The sequence below is a fragment of the Corvus kubaryi genome, unplaced genomic scaffold (assembly GCF_017639235.1).
Source record: "Corvus kubaryi isolate FWS band 111438036 unplaced genomic scaffold, C.kubaryi_AGA036_p1.0 134, whole genome shotgun sequence".
Taxonomy (NCBI): Eukaryota; Metazoa; Chordata; class Aves; order Passeriformes; family Corvidae; genus Corvus; species Corvus kubaryi.
The window spans coordinates 560282-586689 of NW_024580668.1; the positions used below are offsets into that span (position 1 = coordinate 560282).

Below are 26408 nucleotides of genomic sequence, written 5' to 3' on the forward strand. Positions count from 1 at the left end.
GGTCTGGGTTCCTGGGGGGCAGGGTCTGGGTTCCTGGGGGGCAGGGTTTGGGTTCCTGGGGGGCAGGGTTTGGGTTCCTGGGGCAGGGTTTGGGTTCCTGGGGCAGGGTTTGGGTTCCTGGGGGCGCTGGGCCAGGCCCAGCCTGCAGGGGGCGCTGTGCGGCCGCTGCCGCCCCTCAGGGCCGCACCGGCCTGGCCCAGACGGCGATGCACCCAGAGCCCCCCAAACCCAGTGCACCCAGAGCCCCCCAAAGCTGATGCACCCAGAGCCCCCCAAAGCCGATGCACCCAGAGCCCCCAAACCCAATGCACCCAGAGCCCCCCAGACCCGGTCCAGTGTCCCCAGAGCAGCCGTGACAGAACCTCCCGGGGCACGGGGAACCAGTACACACACTGCTTTGGCTGTAGCAGGCATGGGGGCAGACAACCCCATTTGAAAATCTCTTCCTACGTGCTTTGATAAGAGGTAGGGATGAGGAGGTTTAACTCTGGCTTTAAAGCAGCCTGACTTTTGCTGGCCCTGGCCAGCTCCTGAGTTTGTCTATTGGTTGACTTGAACGAGATGGAGGTCAGGAAGCGTTTTCTTGACAAAGGCTGACTTGCAGCTCTTCCTCTGCAAAGAGAACTCCCTTGCAGCTCTCAGCAGCCTGCGAAGCAGAACCATGGCATGTCCACGTTCGGTGCTGTGGGGGCTCTGCGGGTCAGTGGCCAGGCAGAGCTGTCAGTTCTATCAGTTGTAGCAGAAACAGAAACCTTCCTGTAGGTACTTGTGCAACTTTCTAAACTGAAACCTGGAGTCACTCACTGGGCTGGTATGTTTAAGCAAATGTTTACTTTTCTCAAACAGATCTGTTTCTTGGTGGCGTGAGCATTTGAGAGGAAAATAGCACATATTATTTCTCTGTCTGATGTTGCTTTTAATAGAAATTTTCATACACAAGGGAGAGTTTTAACATTTGTATTCCCAAAGACCCAGGCATATTTTGACTGCATGGTGATTATTATTCTTTCTAGACCCATGTGTTAGCTGCTGCATATTATCTTATAGCAAAGCACAGTCCATTACTTATTGCTGCTTCTACTTGCTGTGTTATTTCCTCTGCTTCCATCTCTGCTCAGTGATAAGATTATCTGACACATCAGCTGTGTTGATAGGCTGGACATTTCCATGGACAGCCAGCGAAGCACAAACTTGAGTTTGTGACCACCCAAGGAAGATCCAGATTTTGGGACCCTCAGACTGTTCCAGGCAGTAAGAGGAAGACTTTGTTTTGAAGCAGAGCATTTCTGTCTCTTACAGCATCCAGTGTTTTAAACAGATGTTCTGCAGCTATAACTTCTAGACTATAGACTCTTCCATGTTTTTTGGCAGATCCCTTACAGTGGTGGAGTGCAACAAAATGTCTTGGAAATGGAAACAGGTTCAGGACCCTTTCTATCCATGTAATCCTGAGAATCTGCCTGATTTCTTTAGTGCTACATTTGGGAAAATGTCCACTGGACTGTCTATACTTGTCTGTGCCTGTTGCTTGCTCTGCTCAGTTTTGAATGGTGTGACTGGGTCAGCTTAAAATCTTCCCTCTAGTGCTCAGAATAAACTTGACTTCCTCAGTCTTAAAGCAAATACTAAATCCAGGGGCTAGCCTCATTTCTCTACTTTGCAGACTCCCTCAAGTTCACGTAACACTCTTCAGTGAGGATCTCCAGGGCCGGCAAGACCTTTGGAGGTGCCGTCTCAGTGCTGACTGCATGAAGCAAGGCACGTTCCTCCAGATCCAGCAGGGTAGCAGGTGTTCTTCCTGTGGGCTGGGGAGGCTCAGCTGCTGCACGAGGCTGGTCAGTCAATAAAGGCAGCCTCATGAGAAGCTGCTTGCCCAGACAGATTCCCTGAAGCCTGTTCATGAAAGCTGCTCCCTGGAGGTGGGTCTTGCACCCAGGGGCTGCCCCAGAGCAGCCCCACACCTACTTGCTCCTCCCACTGTGGGTGGCTGCAGTGTCTTCAACAGCCTCCTGGTTCAGGGCTGCTCTTTAACTGACAGGTGAGGCTTTTGCTTTTGATCCTCCCACACACACTGGAGTACCCGGACTTCGGTCTGGGAAAGAGCCTGGCCTGTGGGCAGCAGCTGCCTTCCGGGTACCATTTCCCAGTGAGAAGAAATACTGAGCTCTACCTCTGCCCTTGTTGAGCAGCTTGGAGTATGTGTACTCACTTTGTGCTGCACAGTTGCAGCAGTGGTGGACATTGCCTTAACCCCCCACCAATGTTTCCAAATCTGGCCTGCTGATGAAGAGAGACAGTTGTCATGTCATGCAGGTGGCTTCAGATCATTTGAAGCCTTACAAGAGCAGTGCTGTAATTGTTATACTGGCTTGGCCTCCATTCATGTTTGCAAGAATTTAGGCTAATAAGACGGTATAAAAACATATTTTCTCTGAGATACAGCCCTTATGGGAGAAGATCTGTCTTGAGAGTGAATCCATTTTTCAGCAGATGTGGATCAGGCCCTGGACACCACCAGTTTAAAGCAGACTTTTCCTCTGAGTATTCGCCGTCACTGTTTTACAGCAGGATATTTATAGATGCAATTTTCTTGGTAATCTATAGAGGAGGACTGGAATTTACAGAGAACTTTTTAGTCAGCACTTTATGTTCCTGAGGAAATGCCTTAGTAGGGTTTAGGAAAAATGCCTGAGGAAAAGGCTGTTTGCCAAAGGTGCCAGAAGCAATGTGCATCCTCTAGTGGCTCCTGGCATATGAAAACCTGGACCTCAGGCACATGCTTCACAGCAGCTGCTGCTGTGTCATATGGGTGACATACTTTGTGCTGCTGGTCATTATTTCCTTCTGTAAGCCCTCTCTGTCACTCCTCTAAACTATGGCCAGAGTCCCACCAGTCAGTCTTGCCTCTGGAACCGCCAGAGTGCTGTTGAAGTTCTCCTGAGTGAAGTTGCGGCCTGTAAAGGTAAGTAGCAACATCGGCAGGAGTGAAAAGGATGCTGGTGAGGTCTCATCTCTCAAAAGGAGCTACAGTGACTTGGTGAATGTTTTTGCATGCAGACTTGGGTTTTTGTTCTGACTGAGCTGACCAGGTAGACCTGCTGTTCCATAGCCTTTTGGCAAGTTGAAGGCTTGGTGAGGAGGGGACAACTCCTGAGTTCTCTTGTTAGTTTATAAAGCAGTTGCAAATCTGCTCTTTACTGTTCTTTTCCTGCCCTGTAGAAAAGTACTTGCAGGAATAGTGCAGAGCAGGGAGAGGATTGACAGAAAACAGATCGGGTCTGGGTGCAGGGTCACCAGGCTGTGTGGGCTGGATATGACAGGCACAGAGGATGGCCCAGCCAGCTGCCTGAGAGATGTGATTAAGTCTTCCTTTCAAGTAACAAGTAGGTGCCTCACAGTTACCCTGTGTTGCAGGCTGCTGGAAGGGGCATTGGTGGGTTCTCTCCCTGCTGTTTTTCCTTTCTTTTTTTTTTTTAACCAAAACGTAAACCATTGTCTCCTCTGAGCTGCCTTTTCCCTGTCTGAATGGTGACAGGGAATCTAACAAAGGCATCTATCCATGGATGAGTCTAATGATTTTCCCTCACACTGAAGAGGAAAGCTCACCATTATCTGGGTGTTGTCAGATGTTCCCTCTGCCTAATGACAGGAGTCTGTCCATCAATCACAGCATTGCTGTTTCCCCAGCTGTGGCTCGAGAGCTGGGAACAGGAAGATATAAAGCTTCCTGGGAGGTCTGCAAGGCTAACAGAAGACAGGATCTCTCAGGCCTTCAGGAATGCAGCACTGGGTTCAGCCACGGGTGAGTTGTGGTTTCCTGTAGGTTTGCCTGATCATGACAACTATAGAGGATTTCCTAGAGAGGGTGAGGTGGTAGCCCTGTAGAGAGAGTTGTAGCAGTGTTTATTGCAGGGTTCATTCATCTTTATTTTCCTCATATTCCACTTCCTCAGGAACTGGAAGAGTAGGAACAGTGCCCTTGTCCTGTGAGAGCTGTATGCATGCTGCCCGGCCTCTCAGCTTCTGCAGCTGTAACTCATCCCACTTGCTGTCATATTTAGCTGTGACTTGCTGAAAGCAGAGTAATTGGCAGCCTAACTTTTCTTGTAGAAGAAAAAACTGGTCTTGCTCCCTTTGGACCATGTTGCAAAGGACTGTGCACATCTGGACTGTGCACATCTCTACTATGCACATCTGGATTGTGCAGTGCTGGTAAGAGATATTACTCAGGTCAGTGCCTGTGGTTTTCTGCTAATGTGGTCTAGATGTGACCTCTTTCATTGTTCAGATGTCTGCTTCTGACTGTTTTCTTCAAGGCTCTGAGTCAGACACTGCTCATAGCAGTGCTGTGCTGCAGGTGGAAAAAGAACATACAGCACTCTTAATTTTTAATGCAGGGTCACACAGGTCTATGGAAATACAGTTTTGGAAAAAGCAACCAAAGAAAGCTCTTAACTTGTTTCTCTATGATGTCTTAGGATAAAATCCAGGTCCAATCCTGTTCAGTCCTGGTCCACAGCTATGGAACAATAGGTGTGAGGTCTGTAGGCAGCTCTGGTCATTCAGCCAAAGGCCTTCCTTTATCATCCACAGCACAAATCATCTGACTTGTCAAAAATTGCTGGTGATCACACTGTAGAACGTGTGTTGGGACTCATGGGCTGAGTTCTGCAGGCAGCAGAAGAAAGTGTGATCCTACCAGAAATACCAGAGAGCTGGACTTGGTTGTCGTCCTGTGTAAACTTGTTGTGAGGTCCCAGGGCAAAAACAATTCCAAAAAACCTGGAGGAGAAGGTGCAGTTAAACCTTTTCTCCCCAAAAGTTACCATCCTCTGTTTGTATTGCTCTTAAAACTTCTATCTTGACCAACTATGCTTTTCATCAACAAAAGAATGCCCCTTTTTATACAACAGGGAACACCTACTGGTGTTCCCAAGGACATCCCTGCAAGCTGTTCTGCTCCTGAACTTTTCCCTGTATGACAGACTAGCCACATTTCCTTTCTGTAAAATCACGCTTGCTTGGCTCCAATACTCCTCACAGGGCCAGCAAACCCACCCAGACTTGGCAATTGTCTTGCAAGAAATCTGTTGCTGGGCTGATGTGGTCCAGCATGGCTTGGGCCATGTTTCCTTGGCATCTTCAGAGCCTGTCAGAGGGAAAAAAAAAAAACCCAAACCCTAAAAAATCCCCAGGGCTATGTCAAACCAGAACAAGGGAGAACTGCTGTCACTCTGGGAATGTAAGAAACAAAGTTTGCTCCCAAGAACTTGCTGGGGAGGGGGGTTGAATAAAATCCCTACTGAGATGCCTGGACCCAGATCCAATTTTCCTAACCGCACAGGGTCAGTCAAAATTGCAGTCTTTATGCAGACCCATAGCTTTCTGAAGCTTATTTTCATTCAGTCTGTGTATCTCAGAATAATGTGAAGGTGCTCCTCCTACCTCAGTTGTTGGCGGGGGACGTGGAGCATCGCAGCATGGGTGCTGGACCAGGGAAGTGTGCTCTGTTACTGCCCCTCGGGGGATTGCGCAAGAGCCGCACCCGCCTCTGGTTTGTGTGAACTATTAGCTGAGTAGTGCAATCTCCTTTTGAATGTCCTTCCTGTTCTAGATCAAGAACGAGACATGCATTGGTTAAACGACTTACCCGAGGTCACAGAGTAAGTGACTCATTGGCAGAGGCAAAAATTAACACCTGATATATTTAAATTCCTGCTTCCTAGACCCCACAGCTACTGATTTCTAGTGCTCTTTCCTCTCCCAGCCTTTATGCCTCTTGCTCACTGAAGGATTTGTTACATGTGCGATTTCCAAGGTGACAATATGACCACTGCCAAGAAAATGAGATGCCTGTTCTTTGCTGCAGACATCTAGTGATATACAAAAAAGCTAAAGTTTTTTTTATTTCTTATCTTTTTGGAACATTTTACCATGTCATGCCCAAGCTGATGCAGTGTCAGCATGCCTCCAGAATTGTACATGCTGAAGGTGTTAACCTGTCCTCTGATGTTATTTTCTGTTTTTCTAGAAACATCTTTGCTGCAGTTTCCCTGAAATGGGAATGCTTTGTCCATACCCCGTCTTAGTACAATAGCATAACTGCTTGCAAAAAAACCCCAAAAACCAGTGGGTGGGTTTTATAAATCCCAGTTCAGTGTTCAGCAAGGTATAACATCTGTTGTGATCAATATTTTAGAGCAAGCCTCTTTTGATTAAAAAGTTACAGTAAAGCCTTTTGATTTGTACTGAATAGCTAGATAATTCACAGGAGTAGCTGTAATCTCTCTAAACTTCTTGCATTTCGAATTAAGAAGAAATTACAGGGTAATTCTGTAGAGAGGTAGCATAGCCAGCTGGATCGTGTTCCTTAGGAGCTGCTGTACTGGCAATGAAGTACTTTCTGTTTTTTAATGGCTCCTGAGGTATGCTGGAGTCAAATCCAGCAAAAATATTGGTCTCCTTTATAATCTACTTTTTATGATAATCTTTCGATAATCTGGTGGGTAAATGCCAGCAGTCAGGGCTGAAGAGTTTTTGGTTTGATGAGTCCACAGAAAGGGACTGTCGGGTGCGCGGCCAGCGCGAGGTGCCACAAAGAGTGTGGCAGGAGATGAGGGTATTGGTATGAGCGGCACCTGCCGCCTCAGGGCGGCGGCTCGGCACTGGCCACAGCCCCGGCACGGTCCGGTACAGCCCTAGTACAACCCCAGTACAACCCCAGTAAAGCAGGCACAGTCCCGGTACAGCCCGGCACACCGGGCCCCGGACCGGGGATGCGCTGACACCGTGGTCCCGGGGAAGCGGCCGCCACAGGACTCGCCCCAGCGCCGCCCGGTGTGGCCGCCTCCTGCCGCTTGTGGGGGCCGGGCCGGGCCGGCTCCTCCGCCCCGGCGCTCCGCCGCAGCTGGGGGGGGCAGCGGGCGGCGGCAGCGCAGGTGGCGGAGCTCCGAGGCCATGGCCGGCAGTCCCTGCTGGCTCCCGGCGCTGCTGCTGCTGCTGCCGCTGCCACCGCCGGCCCTGCCCCGCCGCGCCTCTGGCTGCGCCGCCCGCGGGCTGTGCTGCCCCGGCCGCGACGCCGCCTGCCTGAGCGCCGGCCGGCGGCCCGACGGCTCCACCGGGCCCTGCTACTGCGACCAGGCGTGCGCTCGCACCCTCGACTGCTGCCACGACTACGCCCAGGCCTGCACAGGTGAGGGACTGCGGCCGCGGCCGCTCCCGGCCCCGCTGCCCCCGAGCGGAGCAGCCCCCTGCTCGCCTCGGGCTCTGGCTGCGTGTCCGGGCACCACCGGGCTCAGGGCGTCTTGTGGGGTCGGTGAAGGGGCCTGGAGGAGAACTACTCAGAACTGCCCAAGAGAACTATGGGACAGGTCTAAAATAAGGAAGGTTGTGCTGAGCTATGTCAAAAAATGTTATTTCTGGAGCAGGCATTTCACTGGCATCATTCCTTTAACCTTCCACATCCCCATTTATTGCTCTTCTTCCAGTGATCCCCTGTGTCGTATCTCAGTGGAGTGCCTGGAGTGGCTGCGCAGAGCCTTGTAAGACAACCTATCGTGTCCGGATGAGGCACATCATTCAGGAGCCCAGGAACGGGGGAGAAGCATGTCCTGCTCTGGAGGAGAGGGCTGGCTGTGTAGAGTACTGGACTCGGCAAGGAACAGAGTGCCAACAGTCCCTGAGTAAGTCCATTGAAAAGTGTCTGGGTAGTTGTGGGGAGGACTCTGGTTTGGGTCAGCAGAGCTGATTTTTACTCTGTTTGAAGAATTGTTTTTAGACACCGGGATGTTTGCCATGGGCCTGCCTGGGCTAATTGAGAACTGAGCTCTTCATGCAAGGGCTTAGACACATCCTTCCCAGGACAGTGTTGGAAGTGGTACCTGCTATTTACTGTGATCCACTGTGTCTCAAAAGTGAGATGTTACAGGTCTGCTGTGCTCTCACTTATACAAGTGTAAATCTCTGAAAATTTTGGTAAGATTGGCAGATTTATGTCTGTTTAAAACTTCTGTAAGTGGGTGTTGAACACTTTTTTTTTCATTTTTATATATGTATTTTTTTATTTTATGAGTTATCTGCAAAAAGTCACAAAAGAGCAATACCTCTCAAGGCCGAGATATGCCTTCTCTGCACTGGAGCAGAGTGCAGGCAAGGGAGACCTCCAGATGGTTTCTGGAGAAAAAGCCTGGGTTTAGTTTGTTCAAATCAGATTTTCATGGAACACCTTTATGATTCTTTTAGAAGAGTTGCTTGTCATTTTGGTTGGTATTTTGGGGTCAAAATCTGTCCAGTCTGGATTACAGCTGCAAGTGACTTCTTCAAACCTGTTGAGAGCTGGCATTAAGCAAATATTGCCTCCCCCTGTCTTTGGCTGTTCCTGTAAGTAGGCTTACTCTGCTCAGGCAAAAATCTGTCAGTTATACAGATTCTCTTCTGAGTGGAATGGTTGACAGTGATGGATAATATGAAAATACAAACTTAGAATTGTTTTTGTTGCCTGTTAAAACCCTATGACATTAAAAGCTCATCTTTTCTGTTTTGCAGACATAAAGAGCCTTAGAGCAGCATTGCCACTGATGCTCTGTACCCTTTCTCTTTGGTATACACAGTCCCGGCATTAATAACTACAGGAGGGTTTGGAAAAGCGAGGAAGAAAAGAGCTGCAGCTGATGCCAGTGAAAGGGCAGGGTAAGTTGGAGGCTCAGCTCAGGGACTCAGCCATATGCCACCCACAGAGTCTCTCTGGTGGCAGGAGGGAGATCATCACAAGGAAAACCTTTACAGACCAAATCTTAGCTCCTGTCACAACCTGCTCTATGAAACCTATTCTGAGAGGAGATGATAGAGGAAGTGTGGCTCAGCAAGTGGGTACCAGACTTGGAATTAGATTAGTCAAATGCTTGACCAGTCTATGTCCCTACTGGTAAAAACAGATGCCAGTCATACCTGATATTTTTTATATGTTAGCTGAAAGCATCAGCAGAATAGTTTTATTCCCTATTTAACCTTGTCAAAATGCAGGTACACCACGTGTTCTGCTTTTAATGACCTTGGATGGGGGGATTGTTTGGTTTGGTTTGGTTTTTCTTAGTTAGTGATCTGTGGTCTCACAGGTGAGTGTGGCTCTGGCAGCCCCGTGCAAGGGCCTCCCCTGGTTTTTGAGCTGACCCGCCATTGTTCGGGTGGGAGGTACTGTGTGGAGTTCCAGCTCGTGGCCATCACGCCGGGCTGCCTGCACAACCACCACTCCTACACTCGCTGGATGCATTACCTCAGGGAGGGCCACACCATCTGCGTGGAGTGTCAGCACCCGGCTCTGCACTCCCCGAGTCAGCATTGCTATGGCGATGGCACCGGCAGCCAAAAGTAAGAGTTTTAGCTCTTGTTTCCGTGTTGAATTTTTCATTCTTCTCCCTTGTTCCGCTTGTTTCAGGGTCGCAGTGCACTGCATGCAGCTCTCTGGAGCACTCTATGTATACTAACTGCTTCTTGTTGTGTACCATGAGTTTCTTGCAGAATTGAAATGATGTGGTGGAGCTCATGTAATAAACCAGGGGCAGAGCCAGGAGTGCATGTGGGAATACCTGCACTCAGTCTGCTGAATCTCACTCACTTTAGGGTGGCACAGTTGTGGAGTGTAAAGACACTCCAGCCTTAGTTCTAAGGTTAACAGTCCTGTCAGATGTCAAATAAAGCCAATTCTATTTCTTATTTTTTAGCACTGGGGATTTTGTTTCTACGGGTGACCCTCTATGAGTACTTCTGGTGAGTGGTAGCTGGCTTAGGAACTTGGGGTATGTGCTGGCATCTGAGGTGAGATGGAGGTACTGTTAAGTCTCTGCACATTCAGCATCCTTACCCTTGAGAACTGAAGAAGTTTTGGGGTGATAGATGGGGACCACCCAGGTTGTACAAGTTAGGTAAGCTCTGGCAGGGATGAAGGATGGCTTGAAGCTGGGAAACACATCTGGGGCAGAGCCAGCAACAGAGAAGTCCTGGCTCCCAAACTCTGATGGTCGCTGGAGGCACAGTCCAGCACTGCCTAATCCTGGTACCTCCTAATCCCATTGTTTGCTTACTAAAGGCACCTCTGAAACTGACTGGCAGCCCTGCCTGAGAAAATCATTGCCCATCAGTGTTGGGCAGGAGTATGTTTCAAACTTATGTAAAGGTTGAAATAAGCATGTTTGTTAGAACTAGGAATTCTAAAGTGGGATTGTCAAGCCTCAAGCACACAATGTTGCACTGCCAAAACTGCCAGTGATGGCCTTTGTGTGCAGGATTTTTCTCAGTCTTTCAGGAAGAGGAAGTCACAATAGAGTTTTTTCCTTTCTTCCTCAGTTTGTTATGTAAGCTTTTAGATAAGGAAGGAGAAAATCTTAACTGCTGTGGCCAAGAGTAGCTCTTACCTGCATTCAACATGTAAGTTATTATAAAAGCTTACAGTAATGTTATTTTAATAAAACTCTGTAGCCAGCCAGGAGCATCAGATGAAGTGAAATAAAAGATATATTCAGGAATTCATTTCCTCATTGGGCTGCAAAAAGAGGGGATAACGTCATCCACCTGATCTGCTGAAGAGCAGTGTATGTGGAATGGAAGCTCCAAAAAAAAGAGCACTGTATCCTGTGGGAATGATCCTCAGATGCTGGCAGGCTGAAGACTGGAGAGAGGCAGCAATAATGGAGTTGGGGTGAGTGGTTCCCTGAAATCAGGACTCAGCCCACATCTCAGCAGATATCTTAAGTCCATCCCAACTGAGCAGAGCCTAGAAATTGTTCCCAGAGTCCTGCTGTAAGATGAGCTGGTGGGTCCATGTTGTTATAGACCTGTGAGAGCCAGCAGGGAAGCCAGCTACTTGAGAGCTCACATGTTTAAGGAGTAAAGGTAAGGCTGCCGCCCAGAGTTTTGGAGGGTGTGGAATTGCTCTGTGCACAGCCAGCTTTGTCTGAATCCTCCCTGTGCAGATTCTGGTATTTTGAAATGACCCCAAGGCAAGAGGAAAATATAGCAAGCCTTTTCCAACCATGTGTGATGCATGAATCGCAGCTCTCAAGCATGACACCTCATTAAGCCAAGGGCAGGCATATCTGGAGCAGAGCAATAATTCCAGTTTCTGCAGAACTATAAACCAAGCAGAAGTTAGGGGTCTTTGGGCTATCTGTGGGCAGCTCTCTGCATAGGACAAGAGTTGATCCAGTTGTGGTAGCTGTGCTTCTCCGACGGTCAGGGCTGGGAGATACCGATGTGAGGAATTCCCTTAAACCACTGAATGGTAAAATCTGGGAAGGGGCACAGTGCTACAGAAAAATGTCTGTTCCTGTCACTGTTAGGTTTTACTTCACATTGGTACAACCTGTGGGCCTCACTGTGGCTGCTGCTGCTGCTGCTTTACAGTGGTAGAGAGGCAGAACCGGGCCCATGGAGTGAAAATGGATGTTCTCAGACTAAATGGGATTTACTGGATGATTTAAGCCCTATTGTACCTCGTGGTGACTGCCCTGCAGTGGAGGTGCAGCTCATTTTCTCTCACCTTCTCCCTGTAATGACTGTGTTTCAGGAATCAGCTGTTGCACTGGCAGGCAGTGGGGAACCATCGATGCAAGGGAACCTGGAGGAGAATTCGCCAGCTGGACACTTGTTCCTGCCCTTCTGTTCACAGCTTCTTGTTCATCTGACTTCTCCTGGCAGTCCCAGCAAGCCCCAGTGTGCGGCAGCAGCAGGAGCCAAAGCAATGACTTCTCCATGTTGGAGGCTTTGCTTTCACTGCCTTTTCAGAGGTTGCTGGCTGTACAGGGGCACCTGGAATCCTCTCTCTCTCTGTGTGCTCCTCAATTTCCAAAGAAATCAGGCTGGCTGGGAAGTGCTGATCTCTTTTTTCCCTGAGAGAATCTTGTCTGACCTTGATGACTTCTTGCAAATTCCCCCTTTTTTGAAAGGAGTGAGAATTTACCAAATAACAAATCAGACAAAAAAGGCCATAAGAACTCAGGTTTAATTATTCTTTTTCTAAAGTCTCAATGAGGAATCAACAATGCAGAGTAAATTAACTCAAGTGCCTTCTTTTTGTGGCAACAGCACTTTGTGGATACTTCCTGCTCATGCTTGTGTATCTGTTCCTTCTATTTTCACCCTCCCTGGTCTCATAATTTCATTTGGCCCTCAGTCTTACAGAGGGTTGACCTTGTGCTGCTGAGGTAATGACAGAACTTGGAAATGTGTTTGTCAAATCTGAGGATAGGAGGTACCAGGGACAAACTGGCCCTTGGAATTCAGGTTCAAGGAACATCCCTGAGTTGGTCCAAAATGCAATACAGTCCTTGGGCTCTAAATAGGAAGTCAGCTCAGCTGTGCCAGGAGGGCTGACTATAGCCTTGTGTTTTTGACTGGGAAATACTTGAAATATTTTCCTTATATTCTGCTGATTAGTATTCATACATTTCTATAAATGAAAATAAAGGAGACTGGAGACCTTCTCCCAATGTCTGTCTGTTTGATTAATCTGTGTGGTGCCATCTCTTTAGCTTCTTAACCTGTCTAATTTGTTCCAGACAGGAACTCGCTGCAGGGTGAGGTCAAGGTCATTGCATTTGTCATGCCCAGGTGAGTGGCCAGGGCTGGCTCCAGCAGAGAGTGTTAATGCTCAGCCCCACCTCTAGTCTGGAATCGGATCACAAACCCCTCTAATAACCATGCTGAAGGTCTTGCATGGACACATCAAGGGGCACTGTGGGTTTGTGCTGCAGATGCTGAGGTGTGTGGTGGGCCATGAGAGCTCTGGAAGCGCCTGATGCCTTTGGCCAGTGCAGTAGGGATTTGAGAGCAAGGGTCTGCTTCTCATGGTGTGTTACAAGCTGTCTGTGAATTAAAGACTCACAGGGGTTGATAGCATCCCAGAGTAGGAAAATTTTAAGGAAAAAAACAAAAGGTCTTCACTGTTACGTTACTTCATTGTGTAACATAACCTGTCACTAACTTGTGGCCTGCTCAAGAACACTTGCAGGTGTGTGAGCGAAGGGGTGTGATCCCCAGAGATGGGTTGGGAATAAATCACTGGAGGATGTAATTTTGGTTTTTGCCATGAGGATCTCTGTCAAGCTGAAAGCCAGTTTCGTTTCTTGGTGGTCTTTAATCAGAGTAGCATTTTGTCACTGGAAGGTTTTCTTTGTCCTGCAGAAGACCCTTATTGAGCCACCGGATCCTAAAGAGGCAGGTGGTCATTTCAGGAGCAGAATGGAGGCAGATACTGGAAGAGTTTTTCATTTTCAAAATCTACCCAAACTGTTGATCATGGGAAACCCTGCTTTTACCACATTCTTTCAGAATTGAGTACTGAAGCTATAAAGGGTGCAGTTTTTTTGTAGTAGTTTTTAAAAAACTAAAGTCTTCCACAAGGGTTTTTTTCTTGCTGCTGCCTCATCCCTGAGAGCTGATAACATTGGGTCTTAACAAGAGCTACTGGTGGTGGCATGGTAGGACTGCCAGGCCTTTCCTTCTGTCTCTGTAACCTGGAGATGCAGCAGTATAAAAGATTTAGCCCCCGAGGGACCCTCATAGCAGCTGTGTTTCTGCACAGGCTGTCACTTGATGACACAAGACATTGCAAATGTCTCTGCATCAGCACATGCTAAAAAGGGTTGTACAGTGTGCTGGCTTCACCTCCACACCATGTGAGACTGTACAAACAAATCCTGTTGGTAAATTCTTGGGGGAAGCATGTGTGTGAGAGAGAGCAAGAGTGAGCCTTTTGAGTAGAAGGTAATGAAGTTGTCAGATCACTTTCCCTACAAGTCAAAATTAGCTCATGGTTTTGACACATACTGGGTCCTGCCTGTTTCCCTTTAGGAGTTGTATCACCATTCATCATTATGATCTCTGTAATTTCTACTACCTGGGTTTTGGGAAAAGTGAAACTATTGGAAATCCAAGGCAAAATACTCCTGAAAAATGGCTTTGTAGTGTAAACAAGCAAGGCAGCCTCGCATGGAGGAGAGGCTGTTCTCCGAAGATGACCGCCGTTCCCATGACAATGCTAAAAACCTTTCACCACTGGTTATCAACAGGAGAACATCTCCCACAGCAAATAGGCAAAGCCAGGAGCTCAGTCCTCATCTTCCATAGATCATCCCGTTGGGCTCTGATAATGCGGCGCTGCCAGTTGTGCACAGGCAGCTCCACCTTCCACACACCTGACTGGCTCCACATGAAAGGAAGAGCAAATAAAGCCAAAGCACCAGTGAGTTGGATTTATGTAAGAGCAAAATTAAGCTCAAGTGATGTTCCTACACTTCCCCCTGCTCTCCAGCTGAGGATCTCAATTTTTAATGATGAAAAGTCAAGCAAAAAATCCAGGTTCTTTTACAACCTGCTGAAGAGCCCCTGTGATTTTCTTTTGTAGAGAAATCTTTCATTGACATGGGATGGGGAAAAAGAGAGGCCCCTGTAATGTCCAGCCTGGGATTAAGCAGTTTTCTTCTGCATTTGAAACAGAAGGTGTTAAAAGATCATTTTTTACATGGTCTCTTCATAGGCCTATGAGCTCCCTGAATGTCCTGGTATGTGGGATTGCATTCATCTGAATGTATGAGAATCTGCTTCCTTCCATAAGGAAAGAGCCCTTGTGCATTTAGAAACAAGAGGTAAAATATGCCCAGAAATGGAGCCAAAGGTAAAGAAAAAGAACAACAAAAATGTAATTTTCTTAAATAGCTGTGTTGCTCTAAGAACAAACCATTCCTTTTGCGAGTTGAGCATGTTCTCCTGGAATGGTAGGAGTTAGCAATACTTCTCCATAACTGAGACGATTCTATAATCTCTAGCTTTCTAAACATTTTTTTCCTTTATTCTTAATTTTGAGTCTTTAAATATTAAGATCACTAACTCTCTTTTTTTCTGCCTTTTTTTTTTTGGTGAAGTTTATAAGTTCTTTTCAATTATAACATTAGTTCCTTGATGATGGTTCTGATACTGCAAGAGGAGTACAGGTGAGAAAGGATCCTCTCCTCACCTGCTGCCCATGCTGGGGGGATGAACCCAGGAGGGTTTCTGGGCTGCCAGAAGGGCATGTTGAGCTTCTTGTCCACCAGCCCTTCCAAGTCCTTCTCCTTAGGGCTGCTCTCAATCCATTGTGCAAATGTATTTGTAAATATGTTTGTTTTATGGTAAAGCATTTCAGTAAAAATGGCTTAGTGACTGTACTGAAGTGTAGTTTATTGGGAAATGTGGAAGCCATGTAATTAAGCAAATGCATTTTCCAGGATTGTGGTCATCCAGTTTATTATTGATCCCGTGTGCCTGCAATTGATTTGTTCAGTCCTGTGCACCTTTACTAAGAAGTAAGTAGATGTAGCATAAATATGCAGTTTTATTTCCAGCTCATGGATGTGCAAAAGCAGTTTTACCTATCTTCAGTCTGGAAAGTAACCTCACTTTCATGGAATAGTGTGTGGCAGGTTGAGGTTTCTTTAAAATCGATCAAATCCTTTAACCCTCTCCACAAATGCACAGTCTTGGGCTGAACTGCAAGACAATGCATGGGAAGGGCTCCCTCCTTCATCTGTATCTTGGGTTATCTTCTCAATTGCTGTATGCAGGGCTTGATTAAAAACCCTACCACTTCAGTAGGGTCTTGCAGAGCTTGTGATGATCAGGAGAAGCAACCCTGTACTTGAAATTGGGGGAAAATCTTATGTAGAATTGGTGTGACAAGTGGATGTTCAAAGTTCTTATTAGTTGCAATTTTGTAGAGTGGAGAATTTCTTCTTTAATATTAATCTGTATTGTGCTTCATGTTCCACCTTACACTCAACCCCACCATTCTCAGGAGAATCTCAATTGCTTGGACCAGAGGCTTTCCACAAAACAGGGTGGGAGTGAACTTTTCAGAGGTTCTGAGGCAAGTTGGGTGAAGCTGAAGGTTTGAGTGCTGTCCATGCTTTGAGCAACCAGCATTGTGCAGGCAGGAACCCAGTGGAAGGCAGTGATTTCCAGGGGGCCCAGATGGCTACGGGGTGGGGCCAGCAGTGTCCATCCTGGACTCACAAGTGTCTGGAAGGGTGTAAAATGGCCAGATCAACAAAAGGCTCCCAGGATAAAGAGAAACTTCAACTATGGAAGGTTTTTGTCAGAATGACTCCATCACCTGTTGATCAAAGGTGAGAGGGAAGGGGCATCAGGAATTATTTAAGATCCCAAACTACAATCAGACCTGCTTGCTCTCAGATCTCTGTCTTGGAGCACATACAGAGGGAAATCAAAACCAGTTTTCCAATCAGCTCATGTTTAGTCTGCTCTTTGGCTTCTGTCATAGCAGGGAGATGGTAAATCTGAATGTAGAAATTTGTTTTACCCAAGATCCTAGCCCTGTAGATTACTGTGTTATAATTGACTGTTAATTTGTGTGCCTAGTTTGCTCGTTTTCTTAATTTTTGCATCTATTAATTACTGCAGAGCAGTTCTTGCTGATAACTCCCTGACAGTTTACGCTGCTGTTCTGAAATTATAAAATGATGTAGTTGGCAGAATGGGTGCAGACATGTGCAGTTAATTGGCTTTTTGCAGAAGGAAATTGCATAGTATAATAATATGCCCAGGGTGCCATGGGAAGTGCAAGTTCTGACTGTTTCAGTAAATAGGATTGGAGAATATGAGCTCTGGATTGTATATTGTCTTGGAATTTATTCCAAAGTTGGGGAGGATTTCAAACCCCTGTCCCTGAGCTCTGGAGTCACAAACTTGTTGCTGGGAGGGCTCCTGTTGGTTTTCCTCAGCTCATTCATGTAGGTAACAGATTTAACTGGAGAGAACTGGGGTCACTGCTCTGGTTGGGGGCTGCGCCTGGAGTCACAGGAATCGTGTGATGGGAAAACAAGTGGTGGGTTGTAGGGGCTGCTGAGAGGAGAGCTGGGAAACCCAGAGCTTTGCTGGGGGAAACAGAGCACTTCTTTTCTCACCTCTTTCTTTAGGAAGTAGGATTGAAGTCATGGAGGAGATTTTTCTAAGTGAGGAAGGTTGGTGAGAATGAATGTCTTTTGTTTCCTGCTAAATGCAAGTCTCAAAACCAAAGCTTTTTTGTTCTGTTTGTTTTTTTTTTTTTTTCCTGAACGTGAATGCACAGTCTTGGGTTGACTTGGAAGATGTTACACAAACTGGGCAGTTTTGGTGTCTGCAAAGACCTTCTTGGATAAAAATGTGAACAACTTGAAGGAAATTTGAAGGATAAACAGGTTGAAAGTTTATTTCTAGTAAGAAGCCATTTCTTTTGAAAAGAACAGCTCATTCCCCAAAAGGTTTGAGTATCAAATGTTCATTATTGCTACCTGGCCTTATCTGAAAATGTCAATAATTTGATATCAGGCTCAACACTTTGATGTCTCACAAGTGGTGCCAGCTGCAGTGGGGTGGCAAGGCTGGGACCCTGCTGCTGTGTTCAGCTCCTGGCCTCTTACAAACCCCCAAGACTGCAGCTCTTCTCTTTCATCTTCTTAGCTGTCAAAGGGGAGTGTAAACTTCTCCATTTCTGTGAAGGGCTCAGGGTCCCTCAGCAAGATGCTCTGGATGCTCATCCTGTCCTGCATGTATGTACAGCAAGAAGCTTCTCCAGCCTCTCCACTGTTCTCATTAAAGCTCTGGTTTTAACAGTTGGGGATTTGTAATTTTTTTGTTGTTGTTGCTGCTACTGCTGGTTTTCTGCATCACCACTCATTCTTATAATTAAAGTGACAGCTCTTGAACTAGTGTGTCAAAACAGCATGATTTAGTCGGAAAAGTACCGGGAAGATGATCTCGAATCAGACAACAGTGATTCATGTTTAACTTGGTAAAGGTAAACCCTAGATCCTGCTGGCTCCTGGGGAAGCTTCCCCAAGGATAGGGTGTTGGTAGGAGCTCACATGACTGGGCCCCACTGCTTGGGGTTTATGATGTAAACTGTTTAACATGTTTTGTGTCTGTGTCAGGGCTGCAGCTGGACCACTTTGAACCTTAGCAAAACTTTTCAGACTGATTTTCTAGAAGCTGTAAGGAAAAAAAAAAAAAAAAGAGAAACAAAGGAAATTATTTTGAAAATTTTTGAAAATTAGTTGATATTTCCAGCTTGGCTGGAAAATCATTCTTTCCAGGAGTCCCAGCTCTTTGTTCCCTGACATCACAAAGCAGGTATGCCAATCCTGAAGGTATCTCAGTGGAGAAATCCCAAGTGTGGGTGATGATTGCAGCTACAGGAATGTGCATCTCCCCTGTGGTGTGTGGGGCAAGAGGGGCACAGGGCTGGGCAAGCATCCTGAGAGCTTCTGACTCACTGCTTGCTCCCACTCCCAAGCTTAATCTTGGTCAAGTTCTCACCCTTCCTCCTGCTTTTTCTGCTCCATGCTCAGCTGGCATCAGTCCATGGGGCTGTAGATACCACGGTATAGGTATATGTATCTACGTGTCATTACTGTTTGTCTAAGATGCCTTGTGACTCCACCAAGAGACATAATGACTGCCTGCACATGGGGAGGCCTTTAAATCTGTCCTGCTTACAATGGCTGCTCTCCAGCATCCTGGTCTGTAGTGTACAAGAATCTTGGATTAATGGCAATATTTTTATATTGCCTTAAATAAACTTCCATTCTTGACCAGAGTGTTTTACTTCATTACACAGGAATGTTAAATGCAGCATTTATCCACAGAGCTATGCAATCTTACAATAACAACATTTGATGCTGCTTAAGATTAAAGGGCTCCGGTTTCAATAGCAGAAAGGATTTCTAGCTGGAAGGAACCAGCCCTTCAGTGCTCAGGTACCACATAGTAGGAACCTAAGCTTCCAGTTCATTTTCCAGGAAAGTTTCTAATGCTGAAGTCACTGACCTTTGTGAGAAGATCACTGGAGTGACGGACTGGCACTGGTCCAGCAGGCACCTCCTGTGCTCCTCCTGCTTCTGAGACAATATCCTCTCTACACTATGAATAATATCTTTGATTTCAGCACTTGTGACGTGAGCTGAAAAAGAGGAGTGAGTGGGGGTGTGCAGCTGTTCTTTACACGCTGCCCTATGAAGGTCACTGAACTGGGAGTTTGGTCCTCAGGTGCAACAGCTGGGATAGTGCAGTGGCTCCAGCAGTGGCTTTGGGCAGTCTAACTGCTGCTAGGATCTCTGCTAGGATGGAGATGAATATACATGACACACTTGTGAATTGCTCAAAGAAATTAGTGGGTGGGAGAGGAAAGAGAAAGGGGAGGTAAGGATGCCTTTTTCTCCTATGCTCTCATACAGTGGAAAGCTGGTGACTGGGAGCTATTGAAATGCTTGTAATTGTCTCATTAGAGACAGAAAATGTAATTAAAAGGGATAGCAATCTCTCTCCAAATTCAAAACATTGCAGTCTATCTTCGAAACAAATTTTGGCTATTAGCACAGGTGGTAAAGTCCCAACAATTGAACCCAATCTAATTGCTGTGTCAAACCACTAAGGAGGAAAAATGAATTCCTTTCCAGATGCTTCCAGGCGCATCCATGTGTGGAGGGAATGGGAGCGTGGGTTGGGGGGCACAGGCAGCCCAAGCGCGGGAGCCCCTGAGGGTCGGCACCCACCAAGGAGGAGCAGAGGCCACTGTCTCTGCCAGAGGTTCTCCCCTGGCCCTGCAGGGCTGGTGGAACACAGAGCCCCCAAGAGCAGCACCCGGCAGTGCCGTCTGCAGATGGCATCGAGAGCATTGACTTTGCTGTGGATGAGCAGTTCAGCCAAGTGCTCTCCAGGACAACTAGCAAATCACTCACATATTTTTCATGTTTTGCTTAGATGTTGAGGTTTTAATTCCATGTCCAGGGAAAAAGAGTGTACCTTAAATTTGTCAGCAAAGGTGAGATGTGTATGAGTGAGAGAGCTGGGTGGAAGCTCCCACTCTTGCACCGTCAGCGTGACTCTTCCCTCTCTCCCTCTCTCCAAGCCACAGGTGTGGCTTGGACAGCTGGGCCCCTTCTGTGCAGAGCAAGGGAGGTTCATCCAGGGCTGCAGTGAGCAGCCAGAGTATGTGCAGTTAGTTCAGAGCTTTTGGTGCTCTTCAAGACTTTCAGAAAGGCCTTCAATTCTTCAGAACTTTACAGAAATTACAAGAAATTTAGTTTTGCATTTCTCAGACATTGTGAGGTTGACCAAAATATTTGGCACATGAAGTTGACTTCAACCCCTGGTGTATTTTCTTTAAAAGAAAATCTATAAAACTCTCTTCTCTTGCTCTCTCATTCAGTTGCATGTGTTGCTTTTCTTCTGGGACCAAAACCAAAAGCACTGAAGTGCAGGGAAAAAAAGTCTTCCTGGGTCTTCCTCACCCCATGAAGAATGGAGCTGTTAGAGTTACTGGGGGTAAAAGCAGTCCCTCTCCCTTGGTCCCCCCTGGCTTAGTGCTGGCTGTGTCTCCGCTGGGAGAGACTGGCTGATCCAACCAGTCCTTTTGTATCTCACCATGGAGCTCTGGTGATCACTCTCTGGCAGCCAGAGGTCACCACTGACATGTCCTACTGCTCCTCTGCGAGGTGAGGTCAGGCAGGTCAAGAAACCCTTCCCAGAAAACCATGAGTAAAGTATTAGAGCTGGTGAAATACACCATCTTATGGTACCTGGCCAAAAGTTCACTTGTGTCTCCATGGTCTCTAAGACCTCATGTCTCCACTCTGCAGCTTGGAGAGTGCTGAAGGAGATGGAAAGGAAGGAATTAATAAGGAAAGTAAAACAGCTAATTTTTTGTTTCATTTCCTGAGAAATAAGAGAAGATTTTTGCAGCTAATGAATTATTTCTGAAAACACTAGTAATAGCTGCAGGCAACATTAGCTTCAACTTTCCCAAGGAGCAAGAATCACTTATGTATCATTTTAAAATTCTAATGTATTTTCATTTGCTGTAGCTCAACTCTAACATGACTGGGGGTCTGGAAAGAGGCCAGAAGAAGTAGCCATGTTTCCAACAGATTACTGTCTCCTCAGATGAAGCAGTGGAAAGCAGTTCCTGGATCCTATTGAAGCCTGGGGCTACCAATTATCTCAGCAGAGAGGCTCCGGAGTCCTTCATTAGCGCTGGGGATGGGTAACTTCAACTAAGCAGAAAAATTGGTTTTGTCAGAGGTTAAATAGCTCTGCTGCTGCTTAAAAACAACTTTGCTCTGGACTTCAGAGGCACTGGGGTTTCTGCCTCCTTTTGAAAGAAACCCTATAGCATATCAGGAGGCAAAACCCAGCCAGGAATGTGGACTGGAATGTAGTGATCCACCAGCACATAATCCCCTCCCTGTCCCAGGTGGGCAGGTGTTGGTTTGAAGTCCCACCTTCCACCCAGAGCTGAGGCTGGGGCACAGGGAAGAGGGAAGGTGCTGCTCTGGCAGAGTCTCCAGGGTTGGGTTGGCTTGCCATGGCACTGCTCAGTGACTGAAGGATGTGTCATCTGAGAGAAAAAGAGGAACAGATGGTAGAGGGAGTTACAGTGGGAGGAAAACCCAATTAGAAGTCCCAGCATGGTTTGTGTTGGGGATATGGATCTCATACCTTAAGTAACAGCCAGGAAAAGAGAGATACCAGGCTTTGTCACCCATGGTGGAGAAAATTCTTGTTTCAGGCAAAGAATGGTATGAAAAAAACTTTGGTAAAGCTTCTGGGAGACTCTTCTCTGAAGGGAGAGTGAATGAGGGAGATATGCAATAGCAGAGACGGACTTTGTATGTCCAGTGTGTGGGCTCAGTATTCCAATAGAGGTTTTTTAGCTTCCCCCTCCTGGAAGAATGTTTTAGTTAAAACAGCAGCCTGAGAGTTGGAAGTCTGTAATCCCACCCCTGGGAATATCCCCAGCCCCTCCTGGCAGAAGCACCTTTGCATCATTCTTGGGAGGGATCACTCGCACCCTATTTTGGCCATTCAGAAGTTAATTTTCAGAAGCAGAGAGCATTACATGAGCTGGACTCAGGCAGTGGCACCGCTCAGCCTCAGCTGCTGTAAAATCCCTTATCTCCAAGACAGAGTTTGCAACTTTTTGCCATGCACAGGGATGGGACTGCCTGGGAAACACTCCTCCCTGGGAGGGGTCCAAGCACTGGCTCTTGGAGTCCAGGGACTGTGAAAAGGCCAAAGACAGCACATTTCATGCTCTCAGCAAGAGCTTAGGGGATGCTGGACTCAAATTCAGCTGGGACAGTGGCTGTGGGAGGGGAACTGTTCTGAACAGGGTTCATGGGCAGCTCTCTGTGTCAGAAGGGGGAGAAAACAATGCCCCACCCCTGCTCACCTGGGCAGCCGGGTGTCGTTTCGCTTGCAAATACAAGCCTGAAGTCCAGAAAGCCCCGATGTGTGTTTTGCGGTGCTCTTGTTGCACTGCCCCCGCTGTGCTCACGTGTGGTGCCGCAGCCCTGCCCAGCCCTGGCACAGTGGGAGCAGTGGGAGGAGGTTTCACCTTCCCCGGCTGCTGCCAGAGGCATCTCCCCTCCCGCAGCTCTGCCGCAGGTGCAGGTGATGCTTTGCAGGTGAACTGCTCAGGGGTGCTGAGATGAACTGTTTGTAGGAGAGCAAGGAACAGGGTACATGTTCTGGGAGCAGGATGAGGGACTGAGAGATTTCTGGTTTTATTCTCTAACAAAATGGGCTATGGAATGAAATTAAAAAAAAAAAAATTCCTGAACAAAATGAGATATGGGAAAATTAATGTATTTTTGCTCATTCTTTCTCACTCAGCATTTTTATTCCATTAAATTATATTCCTACCTGGTGCTACACTCTTAATTACCTTGCTGAATACATCATATAGGTCTCAGATCACTGGGTAACGTTGATAAATCATTCTTATGAAACAGATTCGTGTTTTCTGAGGGGTGCTCATGAATAAAGGGTCAGAGCTAAATACAGGACCAGCTCAGGCATTCCCAGGCCTCACTGTTGTGTTATGACCATCAAGTCAGTCTAGAAATTCATGGTGGAAAGGACTGCCCATCCTTAAAGCTTTTTGTTCTCTATAAAAAAGTCCAAGAAATGCTGTTTGCTGAGTTTATTCTGGAACTTAGGAGAGTATCAGTTTCACAAACTTTTCCTGATGTAGGTATATATTAATAACAACACAGTACAGGGTGCTTGGTGTCCTGGAAATTCTAAGTACCTCAGTGTCTATAAAATCTTCCTGCAGCTCAGGGTATGGGCCAGGATATCCCATCTCAGCTTCCACCCATCCACCCTGACACCAGAATAGCAAAAGCATTTAGTTGGGAAACAGGCACTTACTTCGCTCCTTCCTTCACTTTCTCTTCAATTCTGTTACATAAATTCTGTATTTCCTGGAATAGAGGCTCTGAACTGCTGAACTCAGTCTGAACGCAACCCAGATAACGAGCTCATTTACATTAATAAGAAATCAACTGTTCCTTTTTGCTGGATTCCCAGGGGAGCAGCTGGTGGTCTGCTTTTTCCATGGAGCCATTCTCCTCCATACTGAAATGCCTCAGAAATATTTGTTTGCCTGAAAATGTTACTGAAAACCAAAATTGCAGATGTGAAAAACAAATAGAGAAAACTATGGATTGTTCTGGTCAATTAGACCTTCGAAAAGTGGTCAAATATTTTGTATATTATTTGATAGCTGTATTCAAGCCCCATGGCTCTTAATTTACACTTTCTCATGCCTGGATCAATCTTCATCTCAGTGTCCCCAAGCGTTTGCCTCTTCACTGTTCAGGACAGTGCTAAAAGCTGCATCACTGTGTGGTTCATTTTAAGACTAATTATCATTAAGGCATGAAAACAGCATTTTACATTATGTAATTTTTGTGTTTGCATATAGACCAATTCATTTTAGCTTCAATTATTACTAACCACGTCTGCTGACATTAGAAAAATGCTACTGGGTATAGCAAAGTGTAAACTATTATGGTTTCTTAAAAATCTAAATCTATTTTCTATAGATTTAGATGTATACCTTTTATATATCTATGGCTATATATCTATAAAACAAATAGATAAAAAAGATTAAAATCTTAAAAAATTAGATTAGCAATGTGGGTTAATTCTTTAATTATATAAGGATTAAACTCAATGATGAAATGTTGCACATATTTGCTTTTATTTTTCAAAACTCATGTTAATGCTCAGTACTTGTGTTTCCAACCAGAAACCACAAACTTTCATTGCTGTGACACATTAGTCTCAGCTTCTGCCTGGATGGTTGAAAATGATACTCTGGGGCAAAGTTACCTCTAAATGCTCTTACTTGCTGAATAATAATGATGTTGCATCTCTTAGTAGCCCAATTTCCTTACAGAAAGTAGGAAGGAAGGTAAGGAAGGTAAGTAAGTAGAAAGAGGCAGTATGGAAGAATCTAATCCATATTTTATAAATCCCTTGTAAATTATTTATATTATTACTGTCTCTTCTGAAATGATCAAAATATATTGAAAAGCTGACCCTTTCCTCACGTTTATCTGTGCTGAAATGCCTAAACATTCTCTTTGGGTTTGGTGACACAATATGATGTTAGATGGGAGTAGAAATGTCCCTGGAGAGGGCAGTGACATCCCTCTGAGTGAGGGCTGTGCTGCACTTTCAGCCCAACTTCAAGCACTGAATGCCAAGTTAAACTCCGAAAAACTCCACTGGCTTTATTAAAGAAAGAATTAAAAGTAGCACAGTTCAGTGCCCATGGCTGCTTTTCTGGGATCCCTCTGCCCTGTGGGGTGATGGGATGAGCCCCAGCAGTGCTTGGGGGAGTCGCTGGGATTCAGTACCCTGACTTGGGTGTGCACTCCCTTGCCAGATGGTTTTGTTTGATTAACCCTTGGGATTGTTGGCTGTCTCCTGGCTTGGTGTGAGGCAGACATCACCTTGCTCTGAGTGCTCAAAACCCAGATATTTTGGGTTTGTAGGTGGTTTAGAGGATGGTGTGCAACAAAGAAAAAAAAGCTTCCTATTTCAACCTAAATAAGGACAATCAAAGGAAAATCCATTCAGGTGGGAAAGAGCTGGTGAGCTTATTTCTAACAGAGCCAGAGAGAAGAGATACCTGAGGGTGTGGGCTGCAGAAGGAGGAGAGGAGTGAAAAAGCTCCTGCATTTCACTGATCTGTACAAAGCCTGGAAATGCTCTGGTGTCAGTAGAAAATGAAATACAAAGGTGATGGCCCCAGTAACTTCTGGCAGCTGGTGCTGAGCAGGCAGAGACCATGCTGCAGAGATGAGCTGCAACTGGAGACTGGGCTGGGGGCCCCTGCTTTCCACAGGGGATCACTTTAACCTGCTCCAGTCAGTGCCTTGGCTTGGCATAAAGCACACACGAGTTATGAGGCTGAGGGGATGTGGGATAAGGGGCCCAGGCAAGGCAAAGCAAATTTCTGTAGCATATGCTAACATATGGGCAAAAATATTTCCTGTCTATAGATTTGGGACACAGTAATGAACCATGATGCCTCAGGAGATAGGCATTATTTTAATTGACTTGATAAAGTAAATCAACTCATAGAGAAAACCTCCTTGGACAGTATAATTACAGATACTGGATTATAACTCATGAGCTTGCATGCTCAGGCTGGCAGGTGAATAACAAGAGAAGTCATTAGCAGAAAGTGAAAGAGGAAGACATAGGAATTTCTCCACTTTCTTCATTTGTAAACTTCCCTTCAAGTTCAGTGCCTTAGTCTTCTTAGATGTCACTGTCTGCTTGTGATGAAACAACTGATCATTTAGATTTTTCTTATAAAGACCTAAACTGAAAATGAACACAAGCAAACGCAGAACCCATGCCATTAAATACATGGACTTCTGTGATATTTGTCCACTTGTGCATTTAACTTTATGGTTTTCTTTTGCAACTGTATAAAGTGAGATGTAGAACTGCACTGTGCACTTAGTCTTTTTCCTTGGCTTTTTATATGCAGGAACCTGTAAGGGTACATGGAGTGCAGAACTGCACAAACAGGTAGATGGTCTGGATAGAACATGTGCTTACTTGGATTTTGTCCTTCTCATTTTTTAATGGCCATAAATCAAAGTCTTCATAAATCAGGGCATTCACATTAGAACTTTGATGACTCTTATAGAAATAGCATTCCAATATAAAACAACATTTGATGTAATAAACTTATAAAATATTCTTGAGCAGTTTGAATTACCCTTGCTCTGATGACTTGTATAATTTAACCAACCCAGTCTAATGGAGCAGAAAACCACAGTGACTCTCCAAGAAAGGCCATTTCTGTCTCAAGTAGCAGCCAAAGCAGCCTGTTCATCTAATTTTCACACACAGAGCTCCTTGTCTCCAAACATCAGCTGTTCTCCCATCTGCATCTGGTTTTGCATCTGCACAATTGTGTGATTGAGATGCTGATCTCCTGGTATGGCATGGGTGCCAGGGATTGTGTGTGTGCAGGGACCATGGTGTGTGTGCAGGGACCATGGTGTGTGTGC

The 26408-nt window shown here is 46.1% G+C and overlaps 1 protein-coding gene across 4 annotated transcripts; it reads left to right on the forward strand.

The window, feature by feature from the left end:
• The first annotated feature begins 87 nt into the window (after nucleotides 1–87).
• LOC121672072 (somatomedin-B and thrombospondin type-1 domain-containing protein-like) lies at nucleotides 88–12476 on the forward strand. 4 transcript variants are annotated; one of them, XR_006018763.1, is made up of 6 exons: nucleotides 3809–7192; nucleotides 7488–7682; nucleotides 8610–8688; nucleotides 9190–9366; nucleotides 10474–10693; nucleotides 11561–11648. XR_006018763.1 is itself a non-coding variant. In XM_042044575.1 (5 exons), the coding sequence occupies exons 1-5, from the start codon at nucleotides 3643–3645 to the stop codon at nucleotides 11676–11678; spliced, it is 729 nt and encodes a 242-aa protein (XP_041900509.1). In that variant the 5' UTR covers nucleotides 88–3642; the 3' UTR covers nucleotides 11679–12476. The 4 variants fall into 4 exon arrangements, 3 of the variants coding, with proteins under 3 accessions (XP_041900509.1, XP_041900502.1, XP_041900512.1); XM_042044575.1 differs by lacking the exons at nucleotides 3809–7192; nucleotides 10474–10693 and adding an exon at nucleotides 88–3802 and having other exon boundaries at nucleotides 11561–12476; XM_042044568.1 differs by lacking the exon at nucleotides 10474–10693 and having other exon boundaries at nucleotides 11561–12476.
• Nucleotides 12477–26408: the final 13932 nt, after the last annotated feature.